The sequence below is a fragment of the Pseudophryne corroboree genome, chromosome 3 (assembly GCF_028390025.1).
Source record: "Pseudophryne corroboree isolate aPseCor3 chromosome 3, aPseCor3.hap2, whole genome shotgun sequence".
Classification (NCBI taxonomy): Eukaryota; Metazoa; Chordata; class Amphibia; order Anura; family Myobatrachidae; genus Pseudophryne; species Pseudophryne corroboree.
Window position 1 is genome coordinate 754738700 of NC_086446.1, and position 18340 is coordinate 754757039.

Here is an 18340-nt window from a genome sequence, read left to right on the forward strand (position 1 = left end):
TACACTTATACGGTGTCCATGTCGACCTATGTCGACTTACACACACACACAAAAAAAGAAAAACTTGTGTTGACTTTTTGACCTGTCGACATTTTAAATGCCTGTATTTTGACCTTGTCTGTATTTTGACTATCGGCCAATTGTTGTCGGGATTTTGATTGTATGTATTTCATACTAAACCCGTCTCCCTGATGCTCTGTTATCTAGGGACACAAACACTTTGTATTTTTAATGGTGAAGTTCCTCAATCACTTATGGATTATACTTTGAGCTGCTCGTGCTGCGACACTGCGGGGCTGTCTAGGTTTTATGGTTCATTATCTACATTCTGGTCACTGAACTGCAATCAGATTAGGTTTGCATGTTGACAGCATACAGATTGATGTTTCACTCCGTTATACAGTACATTTATCGAAATAAAAGTTTCTGTGCACCTGTCGACTACACACAGTGCTGGCAGGGGTGGTGGTGGAATCCAAGTCTGGAAGACACAGATAGCGTTTGGAGGAGGAGTAAATGGTCTATGGCGGCCAGGGGGCTCACCAGAGGGAGACACAGAACCATGCCAGTCAGTGGGAAGGGACAAATGAGGCTAAAAGAAATGTCTGTGCATTTATAATTCATCACTTTACATAAAGTGTTAGAGTATGTCCCATTGGCTCTTATGTCTCATCTGTGTCCTTACCTGTGTACAAACGTTCATGAGCTGCCATTGTAGATGACGGCAAATCTGCTTCTGCTGGTCTCCAAATGGACAGTCCTATGTAACATGGCGGTTGCTTTGCAAATTAATCTAGTAATTAAAGATCTTATTGAACTATAAAACTAGAATGTAAGATCTTGTGAGCAGGGCCCTCTCTACCTATGTCTGTCTGTCTATCATAATAATAATCCTCTTCTGTGCTTTAGGTGCTGATCTATGAAGTGGGATATCTGGTGGCTCTGGCCATCGGGGTGGTCTTCATCATCCTCATGTGCCTGGTGGGCTTTTTCTTTGCGTGCTGCCGCTGCTGCGGGAATTGCGGCGGTAAGATGTACCAGAAGCAGACCAAGAGAATGACGTGCAAGAGGCGCTTCCTGTATTTCTTCTTGTTCATCATCACTCTCATCATTCTGTGAGTCAAGACCCCGCAACGTTGTCATATCTATTTTCCTCACAGCACCATAATTAATATGGTTCTATTCATGAAGCAGTGAAAAGCGCGGAGAAGGGAGCCAGTGGAGAAGTTGCCCGTGGCAGCCAATCAGCATTGAAGTAACATTTATAATTTGCATACTATATAATTGTACGGAGCAGCTGAGTGGTTGCCATGGGCAACTTCTCCACAGGCTCACTTCTCCTGTCTATTTACTGCTTCATGAATAGACCCCATATATCCTTTATTTATATGGCGCCACAAGGGTTCTGCAGCGCCCAATTACAGAGTACACAAATAATCAAACAGGAAAACAGCAACTTACAGTTGACGACAATATAGGACAAGTACAGGGTAAATAAACATATCTGCATCCGCAGACGACACTGAAATAAGTAGCAGGGTGACAGAAAACAGGCGGGGGGGGGGGGGGGGGGGGGATTTGGTGCTGTCAAAGGGAGCAAGGAGTAGAAGATGGTTTAAGTAAGAGAAGGAAAGGCACATAAGGGAAGAGGGCCCTGCTCGTTAGAGCTTACAATAAGGCTGACTGTCCCTATTTCCAGGGGATGTCCCAGGTTTGATAGATTTCTCCCTATTTTTTATTATTGACCACAATTATTCTTCTGTATATCGGAATCCAGTGCTCATCATTATCTTCTCTTGATCCAGACTTTATGGGGCGAATTCAGTTGCTTGGAAAGTCAGTTGGGTGTCTGTTTTTTCCTATCTAATAGACAGACACCCAACCGACTTTTCAAACATTTGAATTTCCCCCTATATGTTCATATTTATTGTTGAGGAGTATATGAATTATAGTAAAGTTCAATTAAAGTTATGGGGTAGGGGGTGGTTTCAGTCTCATGCGTTGCGATGCCGGGCATCTGGGCACATATCGGCCACTTAATGGTAGAACAGACATTGCAAGTTTCCCGGCACAGTTCTATGGGGTGCGAGAGAAAACTTACAGCGCCGGTGGATGCCATGTGCCTATTGGAATGGTGCATTGTGACAATGCAGATTAATTGATTTATCACCCACCACGTTGATAATATTATATTATATACCAAAATCCATGAAATGCGTTAATGCACGGTCTACATAACCAAATATCCCAAAGGTCATCTCTGTAGGACCGGTCAGCTACACATTCTAGACAAAGTCACCCCATGGTCTGGAGAACTACGGGGTAGATGTATTAACCCTGGAGATGACATAAGGAAGTGATAAACCAGTGATAAGTGCAAGATGATAAACGCACCAGCCAGTCAGTCCTGTCAATTTGCATATTGGAGGTGATTGGCTGGTGCGTTTATCACATACTTACCGACTTTGTACTTCTCCTCTCCGAGAGAAGCCCGGAGAGGAGACGCTGCAGGTTTCTTCGGGGGGCGGGGCCGGACTGTGACATCACTAAGCCCCGCCCCCGCATCGGGAAATGCCGCGATTCGCGGGTCCGCGAGAAGGGGGCGGGATTAAAATGACGCAATTTACGTCATTTTAACCCCTTCTCCACCCGACGGACCCGCGAATACGGGAGGTTAACTCTCCATCCTGCCCGCATCACTAGGGTGCGAGCAGGATGCGGGAGACCTGCCCACTCTTCCGGGGGTGCGGAGGGCTACCCCAAAAAATGGGAGCCTCCCGCTGCTTCCGGGAGAGTAGGTAAGTATGGTTTATCACCTTGCACTTATCTCTGGTTTATCACTTCCTTATGCCTTCTCCAGGTTAATACATCTGCCCCTTTTGTCTCTTGAGGAGTGTTAATTGAAAAACGTGTAGAAAAAGAAGTCGGGAAGGACCGTCACCCAGTATCACCGTACTGTAGCTCACTAGGGAATAATATATGCACAGAAACAGTCACCTTGAGCTGATAGTGAACAATTGTTCCTTATCTCAGATCTGATCCAATCTGTTGCCGTTTTGTCAGCCAGGCTGTCAGAAGGCAAAGTCCAGGTTGACATTAGACAGACCTAAGTGTTTACAAATATAATAAAACAAATGTATTAGACATAATGACCATTTCCTGAGCACACCAGTCACTGCTATACGTCATGTGTCCAAAGACAGAAGTACAAGCTCGATACGCCTGTAGGTAGGGCGCCGTGTGTGCGTTCACTGTCCCGATTGCAGATCACACACTTTATATACTTACATTAAATTACTATAACATTGTGTATATATATTTCTTTTATAGCTTCTGCATTAAAAGTGATTACAAATTATAATTGTGCGTCATGGTTCACAAACCTAGTTTTTTTGATTTTTTTTATCTAAAATGTTCTGTTCAGTTACTTGGGTATTCTGTATACACTCTTACTGTTACCGGTAAATATGCTGAGCCCTCTTCGTCCTTTTTTATTATTACTATTTTTTAATTAAGCGTAAAAGAAAACGTCTTACCGCTATGATATTACAGTAACGTTATGGCCTATTCTGATTGTGGGTGTTCTATCACTTCCATAACCGATACATGACAAGAAGAATGTGCTGTTTAGGCTGACCACTATGTGCATGAAAATATATTGTACGAAGGTGGTTCAATAAGTAAGGTAACGGCCTCTCACGTGTGTAATGTTCTCTATAGCATTCTAATTCCCTGCCAGGCCAGAGCAGGTAGACCGCTGCTTCCCCTCACGGCCACTAGACTGCGCTTCATATCGGGTGTAAGATGGTGTAAGATGGCGGGGCTGCCGGAGACACGGTCACACATTGAGGTGCGCAGTGTGATCAGATTTCTGCGTCTGACGGCAGCAGCTGAGATTCTTTGCCAAATTGTAGAGGTGTACGGTGATAACGTCGTGTCATGGTGGAAACAGGTCTGGGATTGGTGCACTGCCTGTGGTGCACGTGCTTGGCCTGCCAGATGAATGCTCATCTTGAACGTCTATCCTGCCATTATCATACCCCAAACCTGAACCTGTTGCCGTGGTGATGACTTTCAGCTGCTGATGTCCCCTTTTAGATGCAGATATCTGATCACACTGCGCACCTCAATGTGTGACCATGTTTCCGCCAGCCCCCCGCCATCTTACACCTGATTATATGACTGATATGAGGCGCAGTCTAGTAGTCATGAGGGGAAGCAGCGGTCTACCTGCTCTGGCCTGGTGGGAAATTAGAATGAAATACACATTTGCAAAGCACCTATATATGTACCACTAGCCTACGCCCGGTTATTGCACGCATAAACATGTGAATAGTATGTAAAAATGCATGTAATGCTAGATGTAACCATGTATATCTGGCACTGACATATTGGACACATTTGTTTGCGTATGCGTCTACGTGTTTTTATTATTAATATTATATGGTGCCACAAGGGGTCCACAGCGCCTTCCATAGTACATAAGCGGAAGCAGTGCTAACATAACCGAAAACTGTGCAGTAGTTACAGTACAAAGCATTGCAGAAGATGGGACATGCTATATAACCATTGCTGCACATGCAGGCATTATATCCACACAATCCGCCGGGTGATTGTAGGTGCGTAGGAAAGTGTTATTTTATATATTATCAATTACACATAATTCCTTTAAATATGATGAAATAAAATACAGCAATGTAAAGCTATATTTACAGAAATATATGCCTCCATTTACAGGACTAGCAAAGACTCCTATAGAAACTGCTAATATCCTTCACAAAAAGATATGTAACCGTTTATCTGAATGACTGGTACTTCGGATGGAGCTAGGCCTATATATGGTATATATTGTTTGTACATATCACCTGGTACTGTGGTTACTAAACAGTGTCTGGGACAGATGTATTAACCTGGAGAAGGCATAAGGAAGTGATAAACAAGTGATAGAGCACAAGGTGATAAACGCACCAGCCAATCAGCTCCAATATGGATTAACAGTTAGGAGCTGTTTGGCTGGTGCATTATCACCTGGCACTTATCAATGGTTTATCACTTCCTTATGCCGTCTCCAGGTTAATACATCTGCCACTACTGTTAGGGGACTTGTTTCATCATAAAATAATACGAGTGGTATTTTCCATTATGTGGAGTTTTTGTTTCTTTTTTTCCGTGTTGATATGTTTCTTGTTTTATATTTTTACTGTTAGAATGAACTGGTTTGTCCTTATCTATACTGGGTGTACAGACGTCAGGTGACTAATCGCTCATGGGGATATCCAGTAATACAAGCGTTATTTCCTGGTCATTACCACGAGCAGACTGATTACAGTTGTGGCCGCATATAGAGCTATGTGACTCAGTAACAGGCCCCAATAGTGATGTAGTGATAAAGTGGCTTTCAGAATGTACAGCGGTGAGAACTAGAGCTTTGTATGCACAGTAAGCCTGTGTCTTCTCTGCGGGTGACTGTGACTGTGGGCACCCAGCGACTTGGCAGGGACCCAGAGCTGGCCCTAACCAATATGATGCCCTAGGCAAGATTTTGGCTGGTGCCCCCTAGCGCCGCCACTAGTTCAGCAGGAGATGCCTGGCATGAGTCAGCTGGCAGCTCTGCTAACATCGGGTGCCTTTTTGTTTATGAAAATGCATCTTATTTTCATTACTATTTGGCTATGGTGCACAAGCAGCTTCTGCTGATTAAAATGATATGCAGCATGACTATATTCTGTGTGAGACTGCGGCTGTATCTGCATAGAAAATGCTACAGCACAGTGATTTCCAGGAATACACTGCAACGTAGCATTTCATATGCATATACAGCCGCAGTCCCACACAGAATATAGGCTTGCCGCATATCATTTTAATCAGCAGAAGCTGCTGGTGCCCCTAAGCATACCAAATGCCCTAGGCATTTGCCTAGTTTGCCTATGCCTAAGGCCGGCTCTGCAGGGACCTTCTGTGACCCGTGGGCCGGCTGCCTCTGCCCTCTACCCGTGTAATACCGCAAAGCCTTTCCCGGCAGCTGGGGATAACACACCAGCCAATCAGCTACTAACTGTCAAGTTACATCCTGGGTTTAAAAAAAATGACAGCTAAGAGCTGATTGGCTGGGCGTTATCACCTTCCACTTTATCACTTCTCCAGGCTTAATAAATCTGCCCCGAATCCAACATGTCAGTTTATTACATTTCTTCCCTGCTACAACTGCCCTGATCATCTGTAACGCTGTTATTATTGGAGGGACGTGCGTGCTAGGGAATTGTGTTCTCGTATACCTGTAGTTACATTATTAAAGCAAGCAAACACTGCTTGATACATTCAACCTGTAACAAGGAAATCATCTTATAAAGTATTCATTGCCCCATAACTTGGTGTATTTTATTTTGACCTCTTCCTAAACCTCTTGGGGCAGCTCTGTTCATGCACATAATTTACTGCCGGAACCCAGTTTCCATCTGTTCTCATGGTGTTCTTTCATTTCTTCCTCAGGGCTGGTGACATTTGTATGTTTTATAGCAACAGCAAAATAGACACTGCAGTAAATAAAAGCTTTTCATCCTTTAACGATACATTGAGTAACCTGGAGACCTACATCAATTCCGTGCCCCAGGTACAGTATCCCATGTAAAATCCGAGTAACAGTACATCCGACAACCTGGTATGGTCGACCAGTTGCTGTCCAGCTGCAGTAGAACTACAAGTCCCAGCACATCCTGCCAGCCTTTGGGTCTTATAGTTGTACAGCAGCTGGCGAGCACAAGGTTCCCTAAGCCTGGAAAACATCCTTTATTGAACTGGCTCATCTGCTGAGCAGATGAAAGGATTATACAGCTACCTGTGAACTCTGCTTTTATGACCCGTTGCAACTGAAATTATTGATCAAACTGTAAAGATTTATAGTGCAAAAGGCAATTATCTGATACTGCAGCAAGAAAATTACCACCTTAATGATCATTATGAGGGTAACCTAAAAATTGTTGGAAATCTGTGTAAAGGTGGTGGTTTAGCAGACTTGGTGGTGGTTTAGCAGACTTTAGTGTACACGCCATCAGATTGTACAGGTATGTCCTCCCTCATCATTATGCAGTCACGTTAAATAGCCCCTCTAGTCATGCCTAGTTGTGAGAGCCTTTACTAATGCGGAGCGTCTTTATGTGCATTTGTCTTTCCCTGAAAATGCGTCGTATTCACACGCAGCTGCAGTCGCACACAGAATATAGTCATGGCGCATATCATTTAGTCTGCTTGTGCGTCGTATTCACACAGCTGCAGTCGCACACAGTATATAGTCATGTTGCATATCATTTAGTCTGCTTGTGCGTCGTATTCACACACAGCTGCAGTCACACACAGTATATAGTCGTGCCGCATATCATTTAGTCTGCTTGTGCGTCTTATTCACACACAGCTGCAGTCGCACACAGAATATAGTCATGCTGCAAATCATTTAGTCTGCTTGTGCGTCGTATTCACACACAGCTGCAGTCGTACACAGAATATAGTAATGCCGCATATAATTTAGTCTGCTTGTACGTCTTATTCACACACAGCTGCAGTCGTACACAGAATATAGTCGTGCTGCATATCATTTAGTCTGCTTGTGCGTCGTATTCACACACAGCTGCAGTCGCATACAGTATATAGTCATGCCGCATATCATTTCTCTATCGTCCTAAGTGGATGCTGGGGTTCCTGAAAGGACCATGGGGAATAGCGGCTCCGCAGGAGACAGGGCACAAAAGTAAACTTTTACAGGTCAGGTGGTGTGTACTGGCTCCTCCCCCTATGACCCTCCTCCAGACTCCAGTTAGATTTTTGTGCCCGGCCGAGAAGGGTGCAATTCTAGGTGGCTCTCATAAAGAGCTGCTTAGAGAGTTTAGCTTAGGTTTTTTATTTTACAGTGATTCCTGCTGGCAACAGGATCACTGCAACGAGGGACAGAGGGGAGAAGAAGTGAACTCACCTGCGTGCAGGATGGATTGGCTTCTTGGCTACTGGACATGAAGCTCCAGAGGGACGATCACAGGTACAGCCTGGATGGTCACCGGAGCCACGCCGCCGGCCCCCTCACAGATGCTGAAGCAAGAAGAGGTCCAGAATCGGCGGCTGAAGACTCCTGCAGTCTTCTTAAGGTAGCGCACAGCACTGCAGCTGTGCGCCATTTTCCTCTCAGCACACTTCACACGGCAGTCACTGAGGGTGCAGGGCGCTGGGGGGGGGGCGCCCTGGGAGGCAAATGAAAACCTTTAAAAAGGCTAAAAATACCTCACATATAGCCCCAGAGGCTATATGGAGATATTTACCCCTGCCTAAATGTACTAAATAGCGGGAGACGAGCCCGCCGAAAAAGGGGCGGGGCCTATCTCCTCAGCACACGGCGCCATTTTCTGTCACAGCTCCGCTGGTCAGGAAGGCTCCCAGGTCTCTCCCCTGCACTACAGAAACAGGGTATAACAGAGAGGGGGGGCAAAATAAATGGCAATATATTAATATAAAAGCAGCTATAAGGGAGCACTTAATCATAAGGCTATCCCTGTCATATATAGCGCTTTTTGGTGTGTGCTGGCAGACTCTCCCTCTGTCTCCCCAAAGGGCTAGTGGGTCCTGTCTTCGTATAGAGCATTCCCTGTGTGTCTGCTGTGTGTCGGTACGTGTGTGTCGACATGTATGAGGACGTTATTGGTGTGGAGGTGGAGCAATTGCCAAATATGAGGATGTCACCTCCTAGGGGGTCGACACCAGAATGGATGCCTTTATTTGTGGAATTACGGGATAGCGTCAACTCGCTTAAGCAGTCGTTTGCCGACATGAGGCGGCCGGACACTCAATTAGTGCCTGTCCAGGCGCCTCAAACACCGTCAGGGGCTGTAAAACGCCCCTTGCCTCAGTCGGTCGACACAGACCCAGACACAGGCACTGATTCCGGTGGTGAAGGTGACGAATCAACCGTATTTTCCAGTAGGGCCACACGTTATATGATTTTGGCAATAAAGGAGATGTTACATTTAGCTGATACTACAGGTACCACTAAACAGGGTATTATGTGGGGTGTGAAAAAACTACCAGTAGTTTTTACCGAATCAGAAGAATTAAATGACGTGTGTGATGAAGCGTGGGGTGCCCCGATAAAAAACTGCTAATTTCAAAGAAGTTATTGGCTTTATACCCTTTCCCGCCAGAGGTTAGGGAGCGCTGGGAAACACCTCCTAGGGTGGACAAAGCGCTAACACGCTTATCAAAACAAGTGGCGTTACCCTCTCCTGAGACGGCCGCACTTAAAGATCCATCAGATAGGAGGATGGAAAATATCCAAAAAGGTATATACACACATGCAGGTGTTATACTACGACCAGCTATTGCGACTGCCTGGATGTGCAGTGCTGGGGTAGTTTGGTCAGAGTCCCTGATCGAAAATATTGATACCCTGGACAGGGACAATATTTTACTGTCGTTAGAACAAATAAAGGATGCATTTCTTTATATGCGTGATGCACAGAGAGATATCTGCACACTGGCATCACGGGTAAGTGCTATGTCCATTTCGGCCAGAAGAGCTTTATGGACACGACAGTGGACAGGCGATGCGTAGAGGAGTTATTTGGGGTCGGTCTATCGGATTTGGTGGCCACGGCTACGGCCGGGAAATCCAACTTTCTACCTCAAGTCACTCCCCAACAGAAAAAGGCACCGACCTTTCATCCGCAGCCCTTTCGTTCCTTTAAAAATAAGAGAGCAAAGGGCTATTCATATCTGCCACGAGGCAGAGGACGAGGGAAGAGACAGCAACAGGCAGCTCCTTCCCAGGAACAGAAGCCCTCCCCGGCTTCTACAAAAGCCTCAGCATGACGCTGGGGCTTCGCAAGCGGACTCGGGGGCGGTAGGCGGTCGTCTCAAGAATTACAGCGCGCAGTGGGCTCACTCGCAGGTAAATCCCTGGATCCTGCAGATAATATCTCAGGGGTACAGGTTGAAATTAGAGACAGAGCCACCTCGCCGTTTCCTGAAGTCTGCTTTACCAACGTCCCCCTCAGAAAGGGAGACGGTTTTGGAAGCCATTCACAAGCTGTATTCTCAGCAGGTGATAGTCAAGGTACCTCTTCTACAACAAGGGAAGGGGTATTATTCCACTCTTTTTGTGGTACCGAAGCCGGATGGCTCGGTAAGGCCTATTCTAAATCTGAAGTCCTTGAACCTGTACATAAAGAAGTTCAAGTTCAAGATGGAGTCACTCAGAGCAGTGATAGCGAACCTGGAAGAAGGGGACTTTATGGTATCCTTGGACATCAAGGATGCGTATCTCCACGTTCCAATTACCCCTCACACCAGGGGTACCTCAGGTTCGTTGTACAAAACTGTCACTATCAGTTTCAGACGCTGCCGTTTGGTTTGTCCACGGCACCTCGGGTCTTTACAAAGGTAATGGCCGAGATAATATTTCTTCTTCGAAGAAAAGGCGTATTAATTATCCCATACTTGGACGATCTCCTAATAAGGGCAAGGTCCAGAGAACAGCTAGAGATGGGTTTAGCACTATCTCAAGAGGTGCTAAAGCAGCACGGATGGATTCTGAATATTCCAGAATCCCAATTAATGCCGACATCTCGTCTGCTGTTCCTGGGGATGATTCTGGACACAGTTCAGAAAAAGGTTTTTCTTCCCGAAGAAAAAGCCAAGGAGTTATCTGACCTGGTCAGGAACCTCCTAAAACCAGGAAAGGTGTCTGTACATCAATGCACAAGAGTCCTGGGAAAAAATGGTAGCTTCTTACGAAGCAATCCCTTTCGGCAGATTCCATGCAAAGGGATCTGTTGGACAAATGGTCAGGGTCGCATCTTCAGATGCACCTGCGGATAACCCTGTCGCCGAGGACAAGGGTATCCCTTCTGTGGTGGTTGCAGGAGGCTCATCTATTGGAGGGCCGCAGATTCGGCATGCAGGATTGGATCCTGGTGACCACGGATGCCAGCCTGAGAGGCTGGGGAGCAGTCACACAGGGAAGAAATTTCCAGGGAGTGTGGTCGAGCCTGAAAAAGTCTCTTCACATAAGCATTCTGGAACTAAGAGCAATCTACAATGCTCTAAGCCAGGCGGAACCTCTGCTTCAAGGAAGACCGGTGTTGATCCAGTCGGACAACATCACGGCAGTCGCCCATGTAAACAGACAGGGCGGCACAAGAAGCAGGAGGGCAATGGCAGAAGCTGCCAGGATCCTTCGCTGGGCGGAGAATCACGTGATAGCACTGTCAGCAGTATTCATCCCGGGCGTGGACAACTGGGAAGCAGACTTCCTCAGCAGACACGACCTTCACCCGGGAGAGTGGGGACTTCATCCAGAAGTTTTCCACATGCTATTAAACCGTTGGGTAAAACCAATGGTGGACATGATGGCGTCTCGCCTCAACAAAACACTGGACAGGTATTGCGCCAGGTCAAGAGATCCGCAGGCAATAGCTGTGGACGCGCTGGTAACACCTTGGGTGTACCAGTCGGTATATGTGTTTCCTCCTCTGCCTCTCATACCAAAGGTATTGAGGATTATACGGCAAAGAGGAGTAAGACTAGTGGCTCCGGATTGGCCAAGAAGGACTTGGTACCCGGAACTTCAAGAGATGGTCACGGACGATCCGTGGCCTCTACTTCTGAGAAGGGACCTGCTTCAGCAGGGTCCTTGTCTTTTTCAAGACTTACCGCGGCTGCGTTTGACGGCATGGCGTTTGAATGCCAGATCCTAAAAGGAAAAGGCATTCCAGAAGAAGTCATTCCTACCTTGATAAAGGCAAGGAAGGAAGTCACCGCGAAGCATTATCGCCGTATTTGGCGAAAATATGTTGCGTGGTGCGAGCAGCGGAGTGCTCCGATGGAGGAATTTCAACTGGGTCGTTTTCCTACATTTCCTGCAATCAGGATTGTCTATGGGTCTCAAATTGGGATCTATTAAGGTTCAAATTTCGGCCCTATCAATATTCTTCCAAAAAGAATTGGCCTCAGTCCCTGAGGTCCAGATTTTTATCAAAGGAGTACTGCATATACAGCCTCCTGTGGTGCCTAAGGTGGCACCGTGGGATCTAAATGTAGTTTTAGATTTCCTCAAATCCAATTGGTTTGAACCACTAAAGAATGTGGATTTGAAATATCTCACATGGAAAGTGACTATGTTACTGGCCCTGGCTTTGGCCGGGAGAGTATCTGAACTGGCGGCTTTGTTTTATAAAAGCCCTTATTTAATTTTCCATTCGACATAGGGCAGAGCTGCGGACGCGTCCGCATTTTCTCCCTAAGGTGGTATCGGCGTTTCACCTGAACCAGCCTATTGTAGTGCCTGCGGCTACAGACGACTTGAAGGACTCCAAGTTGTTGGACGTTGTCAGAGCCTTAAAAATATACATTTAAAGGACGGCTGGAGTCAGAAAATCTGACTCGCTGTTTATACTGTATGCACCCAACAAGTTGGGTGCACCTGCTTCTAAGCAGTCGATTGCTCGTTGGATTTGTAACAAAATTCAACTTGTACATTCTGTGGCAGGCCTGCCACAGCCTAAATCTGTTAAGGCCCTTTCCGCAAGGAAGGTGGGCTCATCTTGGGCGGCTGCCCGAGGGGTCTCGGCATTACAACTCTGCCGAGCAGCTACGTGGTCAGGGGAGAACACGTTTGTAAATTTTTACAAATTTGATACCCTGGCAAAGGAGGACCTGGAGTTCTCTCATTCGGTGCTGCAGAGTCATCCGCACTCTCCCGCCCGTTTGGGAGCTTTGGTATAATCCCCATGGTCCTTTCAGGAACCCCAGCATCCACTTAGGACGATAGAGAAAATAAGAATTTACTTACCGATAATTCTATTTCTCGGAGTCCGTAGTGGATGCTGGGCGCCCATCCCAAGTGCGGATTATCTGCAATACTTGTACATAGTTATTGTTAACTAATTCGGGTTATTGTTTAGGAAGCCATCTTTCAGAGGCTCCTCTGTTATCATACTGTTAACTGGGTTTAGATCACAAGTTGTACGGTGTGATTGGTGTGGCTGGTATGAGTCTTACCCGGGATTCAAAATCCTCCCTTATTGTGTACGCTCGTCCGGGCACAGTACCTAACTGGAGTCTGGAGGAGGGTCATAGGGGGAGGAGCCAGTACACACCACCTGACCTGTAAAAGCTTTACTTTTGTGCCCTGTCTCCTGCGGAGCCGCTATTCCCCATGGTCCTTTCAGGAACCCCAGCATCCACTACGGACTCCGAGAAATAGAATTATCGGTAAGTAAATTCTTATTTTAGTCTGCTTGTGCGTCGTATTCACACACAGCTGCAGTCGTACATATAATATAGTCATGCTGCAAATCATTTAGTCTGCTTGTGCGTCATATTCACACACAGCTGCAGTTGCACACAGTATATAGTCATGTTGCATATCATTTAGTCTGCTTGTGCGTCGTATTCACACACAGCTGCAGTCGCACACAGTATATAGTCATGCCGCATATCATTTAGTCTGCTTGTGCGTCTTATTCGTAGAGCTATGCAAATAAGACGCATTTTCCAGGAAAAAAGATTATTGGCGCTGGCTGAGTCGCAGGGGAGCTGGCGGCTGTGTGCCGTGACTCATTGCGTACGGATGCTAGATGAGGAAGTACGCCTCTGTAAGTTGACCCAAGAAAATGTCCAGTGTAGCTTAGCCAGGTAGTGCGGTTTATTTTGCAGGTGGCAGTGCAGCCGTACTCACTGTTACGCTGGTAGAGGAGCATGAAGTGGAGCTTTGTAGCGGAGTGGGGTCCAAACAGCTCACCAGCCAATGCTGTTTCTGGGATGCGGTAGCGGTGCAGCTGCTGGTTAATAACGTCACGGTCTCAAAAGCTATGGTAGAGAAGTCCGTCTCCCACAATGTCACATATACACCGTACCATGATGGGGCTATTTTGAATGGGAAGATCAAACCACTCCTTATTCAGGAGAACGCCCATGGTGTATGCCACTTACATGCAGTTTCTGAGTTTATGCATTGCACGTACTGTATATGCTTAATTTGCTGGCATCCCGGCATTCAGGATACCAACGCCGGAATCCCGACAGCTGGCAACGCCGGAATATCAGTGCAACGCGACTATTCCCACTCGTGGAATAGAACCTGTTTCAAGCGCACTCGCCCCCCTCCCCCCACCACCACCGTGCTGGCATACTGGCGGGCGGGATGTCACTGTTGGTATATTAATCCCATTCGGATCCCTCCCAGCACCCCTTGCAGTGGCCACGTCACACTGAACATGCGCAGAAATACTCCCAGGTCCTAAACCTTTCCTTCTATCACATAGGACAGCTCTCAACGCAAGGGCTGTCCTTTGCGCATTTCTAGATATACCTACCGGCGTTATTAACCCCAGTATGTACCCTATCACTGATGCAATGCTTAGTACATCTCGCCAATACTGTTCTGCACTTGATAGTGTAGGATAGATAATCAGTTCATCAAGACACAGTCTACCTAACACAACGAGTACAGTTAGTTCTTTATGGAACTTCCTTTGTTCCATTCCCTTTTTCAGTGTATTCATGACAAACTCCACTGTATTAAAATAAAGACAACACTGATTTCTAGTCCCAGTTATAGATAAATGATCTATAAAGCCGTTATTTTGAGTATTTTCCAGGAAAATAAACAGCAATGGTCAAGTTATTATAATTCTTGCTGATTTATAAATGTTTTTTCATATATTTCATTTGGAGACACATCTGGGGTACATATGAATCTATTACAATATGGTTTTCTTTGGTTTTCTTCCAGGATGTTGACATCATTATTAATTCAAGCAGCGTACCCATAGAGAGCGCCAATAGCAGCATTGTTGGTAAGTGTACGGGTGGCATCGCTGCTTCCTGGTGATTGGACATTTCCCAATCTTCTAAATAATGGTTTGGCCCTCAAAAGGGAAAAGGGAACCTGCACAATATCCGTGGACCTCTTACCTATCTAAAGTAATAATGCATTAGTAAAACAAAATCTATATAGAATGCGGATCACTATGAGAAAATCACGTTTATTGTACACGTACAGGAATTAAAATACAAAATCAGCGGTGGTGCACCTGAACACCACGGGAGATCCCCACTCACGGCTTCATCTGTAACCAATACCCCCGCAAATTACCCACCATGGGCTTGTTGGAGTAGCCTAGTCACCCACCTTCCCCAGTGGGTGTAGTACTGGTGACCGGCGGTCTCCTGACCGCCGGTCACCTTACCGACGCCGGGATCCCGGCAGCATACTGACGCCGGGATCGCGGCGGGGAGGGGCGAGTGCAGAAAGCCCCTTGCGGGCTCGCTGCGCTCGCCACGCTGCGGGCTCGGTGGCGACCTGCGGTCGCCACGGGTTCTATTCCCACTCTATGGGTGTCGTGGACACCCACAGGTGGAAATAGTCCCTGTTGGTCGGCATGCCGACCATCGGGATAGTGAGCCGTCGGGCTCACGGAGGAGGTCATGTGACTGTCGGTCAGCTGACCGGCCGTCACATGAATACCACCCTCCCCAGCAACTTACTATGTTTGGGCCCCGCGTGCTGTTTGTTTGGCCACGTGAGTGCACATCTGTGTGCACCATCATTAGGACACATGTAAATACTGAATAGACTGCATTAGTTAGTACAGACCAATACTGCAAAATAATAATTACTGCCTTTATTCCATCCATGATGAAGTGCAGCACGGAGGGCGTGTAGCCTGTATCCTCATTTAATCATATTTGACACAATTTTCTATAAAACCACAACGCGACTAATTAGGTTAATATACTAATCACCTCTATAAGCTAATCACCTCCTACCCCACCTTTTAGCTCTTAAGGCCAGTACTCACTGGCCGATGTGGGAGAGATGTGTGCTGAGCGAGCGAGCGGACGGGGGGTGGGGGTGGTGGTGTTAGGGGGGCGCTCATTTCAGTGAGCGACCTGCTAGATTGGCCAACCTAGCGCCAATGATAGCGATGCGCAGGGCTGTGCATCGCTATCGCTGTGGGGGGTACACATTGAGTGATCGCTGTTTAAAATCTAAGCAATTTAGTCAGATTGCTTAGATTTTAAGCCGCAATCGCTCCGTGAGTACCCCCCTTTAGAAACAATGGGGCAGATGTATTAACCTGGAGAAGGCATAAGGAAGTGATAAACCAGTGATAAATGCAAGGTGATACACACACCAGCCAATCACCTCCTAACTGTTAATTTACATATTGGAGCTGATTGGCTGGTGTGTTTATCACCTTGCACATATCACTGGTTTATCACTTCCTTATGCCTTTTCCAGGTTAATACATCTGCCCCCAGATCTCTGCTGCAGACAGTGTTTGACACTGACCATAGATGAATGTCTGGGTAATCTATAATTAGGATCCATAGGTAAAAAACAAACAAAAACAAAAAACTGCTGAGAGTGTAAAGGAAACACACACACACAAGTACATACAGAAAACACTATAGGGGTATTCAATTCGTGCTGTTTTTTTCGAGCAGTCCAAAAAACCAAAACACTTTTCGCCCGTTTTAATCTTGACGATGCACGTGTTTTGGCGAATTTGCGGGTGTTTTTGTCCCCCGATTTTGGTGCAATTTTCGGATTATAAAATGTTTGAAAATGCCCGCAATTGAATACCCTGTGTCAAATTAGTGCAAAATGGCACTTAATTGAATACCTCCCCATTGGGTAAATGTAAAGCTTCTCAAACAGAGAATGGGTGCTGTCTATCATTTTCTAAAAGGCAATAGAGAAATGATAGACAGCATCTTCATTGGTTGCTATGGGCTAAATCACCAATTCTCCGTTTTAGAAGCTGTAGTAAATTTACCCCAAAAAGTTACAGATACTAAATAAGATAACTTTCAGAATGAAAGAAGTTCTAATGAAGAGACTTTTACCCCTTTCGGACATAAACCCCGGCTTGGATCAGGGACATTGACCACGGGTTGAAGCTCTAGAAATCCACCCTGAAATGACCTCACACTTTTTTCATTAATGTCCCCTCTAGTTTAAAAAAACAAAAAACAACAAAAAAGAAAATACGACTCAGATGCTTAGTTCTCATTTTTAAGTTTATTTTATACGTTTTTGTTTTTTAAATCCTAATGTAATGCATCCTATCGGAAGAAAAGTGCTAAATAAATAACTACAGTATTATTATTATATTTACTTTGTGGCTTCTGTTTTTTTTTTTTATGCAGGTATTGGCCCAATTCTTGGCGGACGGATTAAAAATCAAATTGAGTTGGTGGCAAATAACACTCTGGCTTCGGTTCAAGGACTGATCAATGGTGAGAGCTTTCACGTGTTATTTTATGCACAGCGATGAATTTGGTGTAAAAATAGATATTGGTGTAGTGCGGCAGTATTTGATTGATGAATGTGACGGGCGAAACACAACATTACATGCATTTGTGGCCAGCTATTTCTCCTAATTCTTGTATGGATGCCCCTGATCATGGATAAGGACGTTATTCTAAGTCGCCGATCATGTATGCCTCTAATCATGTATGCTTCTACAGCGCTAAAACATGGTGTATTAAGGACGGCTGAGGAAATGTTTGATGGTCCCTGTTGAGATTGGTTTACAGTTTTCAACAAAATGTTTAGTGTTGTGTTCTATAGAGATTAAAAGCAACTGTGCCATCAAGACTTGTCAGAGAAATAATTATCAAAAATAGGGCACCCAGTCATTATCGATGGCAGGAGTATTTAACATGCGGCCTCCCAGCTGCTGTGGAACTACACATACCAGCATGGTCCCCATTTATAGGTCATTCAGTCTTGTACTCTAGAAACCCATGACACATTAATCTGGTTATGTTTAAAAGCCAGTATGTATTGGGTAGGGACTGCAGGGCGAGACTAGCTGCCCGGCGGTGGATGAGAGACCTGACAAGCAGTTCCACCTTCCAGTACTCTGCTGGCTTTCTGGATGGACTGTAATTCAGTGCCTTGGCCGAGCAGCTCTGCCTACTGGATGTAAGGTGTGATGTGATGGCGATCTCATGGCGTCACATCGTGTGTACTGGGGAGTCTGAGAGACGCTCAAGGAACCAAGAGCAGGTGTGCCTGTGTGCTTTATATGCCAGGGCTGATTTTTGGTGCCAATCTGGCCCTGGCAGCAGTCAATGGTTCATACATTTATGATTGTGAGAAGATTGGCCCATGATAACATAAACCATGTCATCATTAAGAGATTGGATTGAGTGACGCAATCTGTTTCACCTGCACAATGTGATAACGCAGATGGGGACAGAATGGAAGGAAGATTAAGGTTTGTATAAAAGTTAACACTGCTTTTGTGTTTGCACAGGTTGGTGCAAACATCTGCTCTACCAGATGCCG

At 45.8% G+C, this 18340-nt stretch overlaps 1 protein-coding gene across 1 annotated transcript in view; it reads left to right on the top strand.

The window, feature by feature from the left end:
- Window positions 1-18340, top strand: part of LOC135056785 (prominin-1-A-like) — a 164757-nt gene that overhangs the window by 77627 nt on the left and 68790 nt on the right. Inside the window, exons 4-7 of the mRNA XM_063962373.1 lie at window positions 910-1115; window positions 6490-6610; window positions 14771-14834; window positions 17194-17283. Coding sequence (XP_063818443.1) covers window positions 910-1115; window positions 6490-6610; window positions 14771-14834; window positions 17194-17283 — 481 coding nt within the window. The remainder of the gene's footprint in view (window positions 1-909; window positions 1116-6489; window positions 6611-14770; window positions 14835-17193; window positions 17284-18340) is intronic.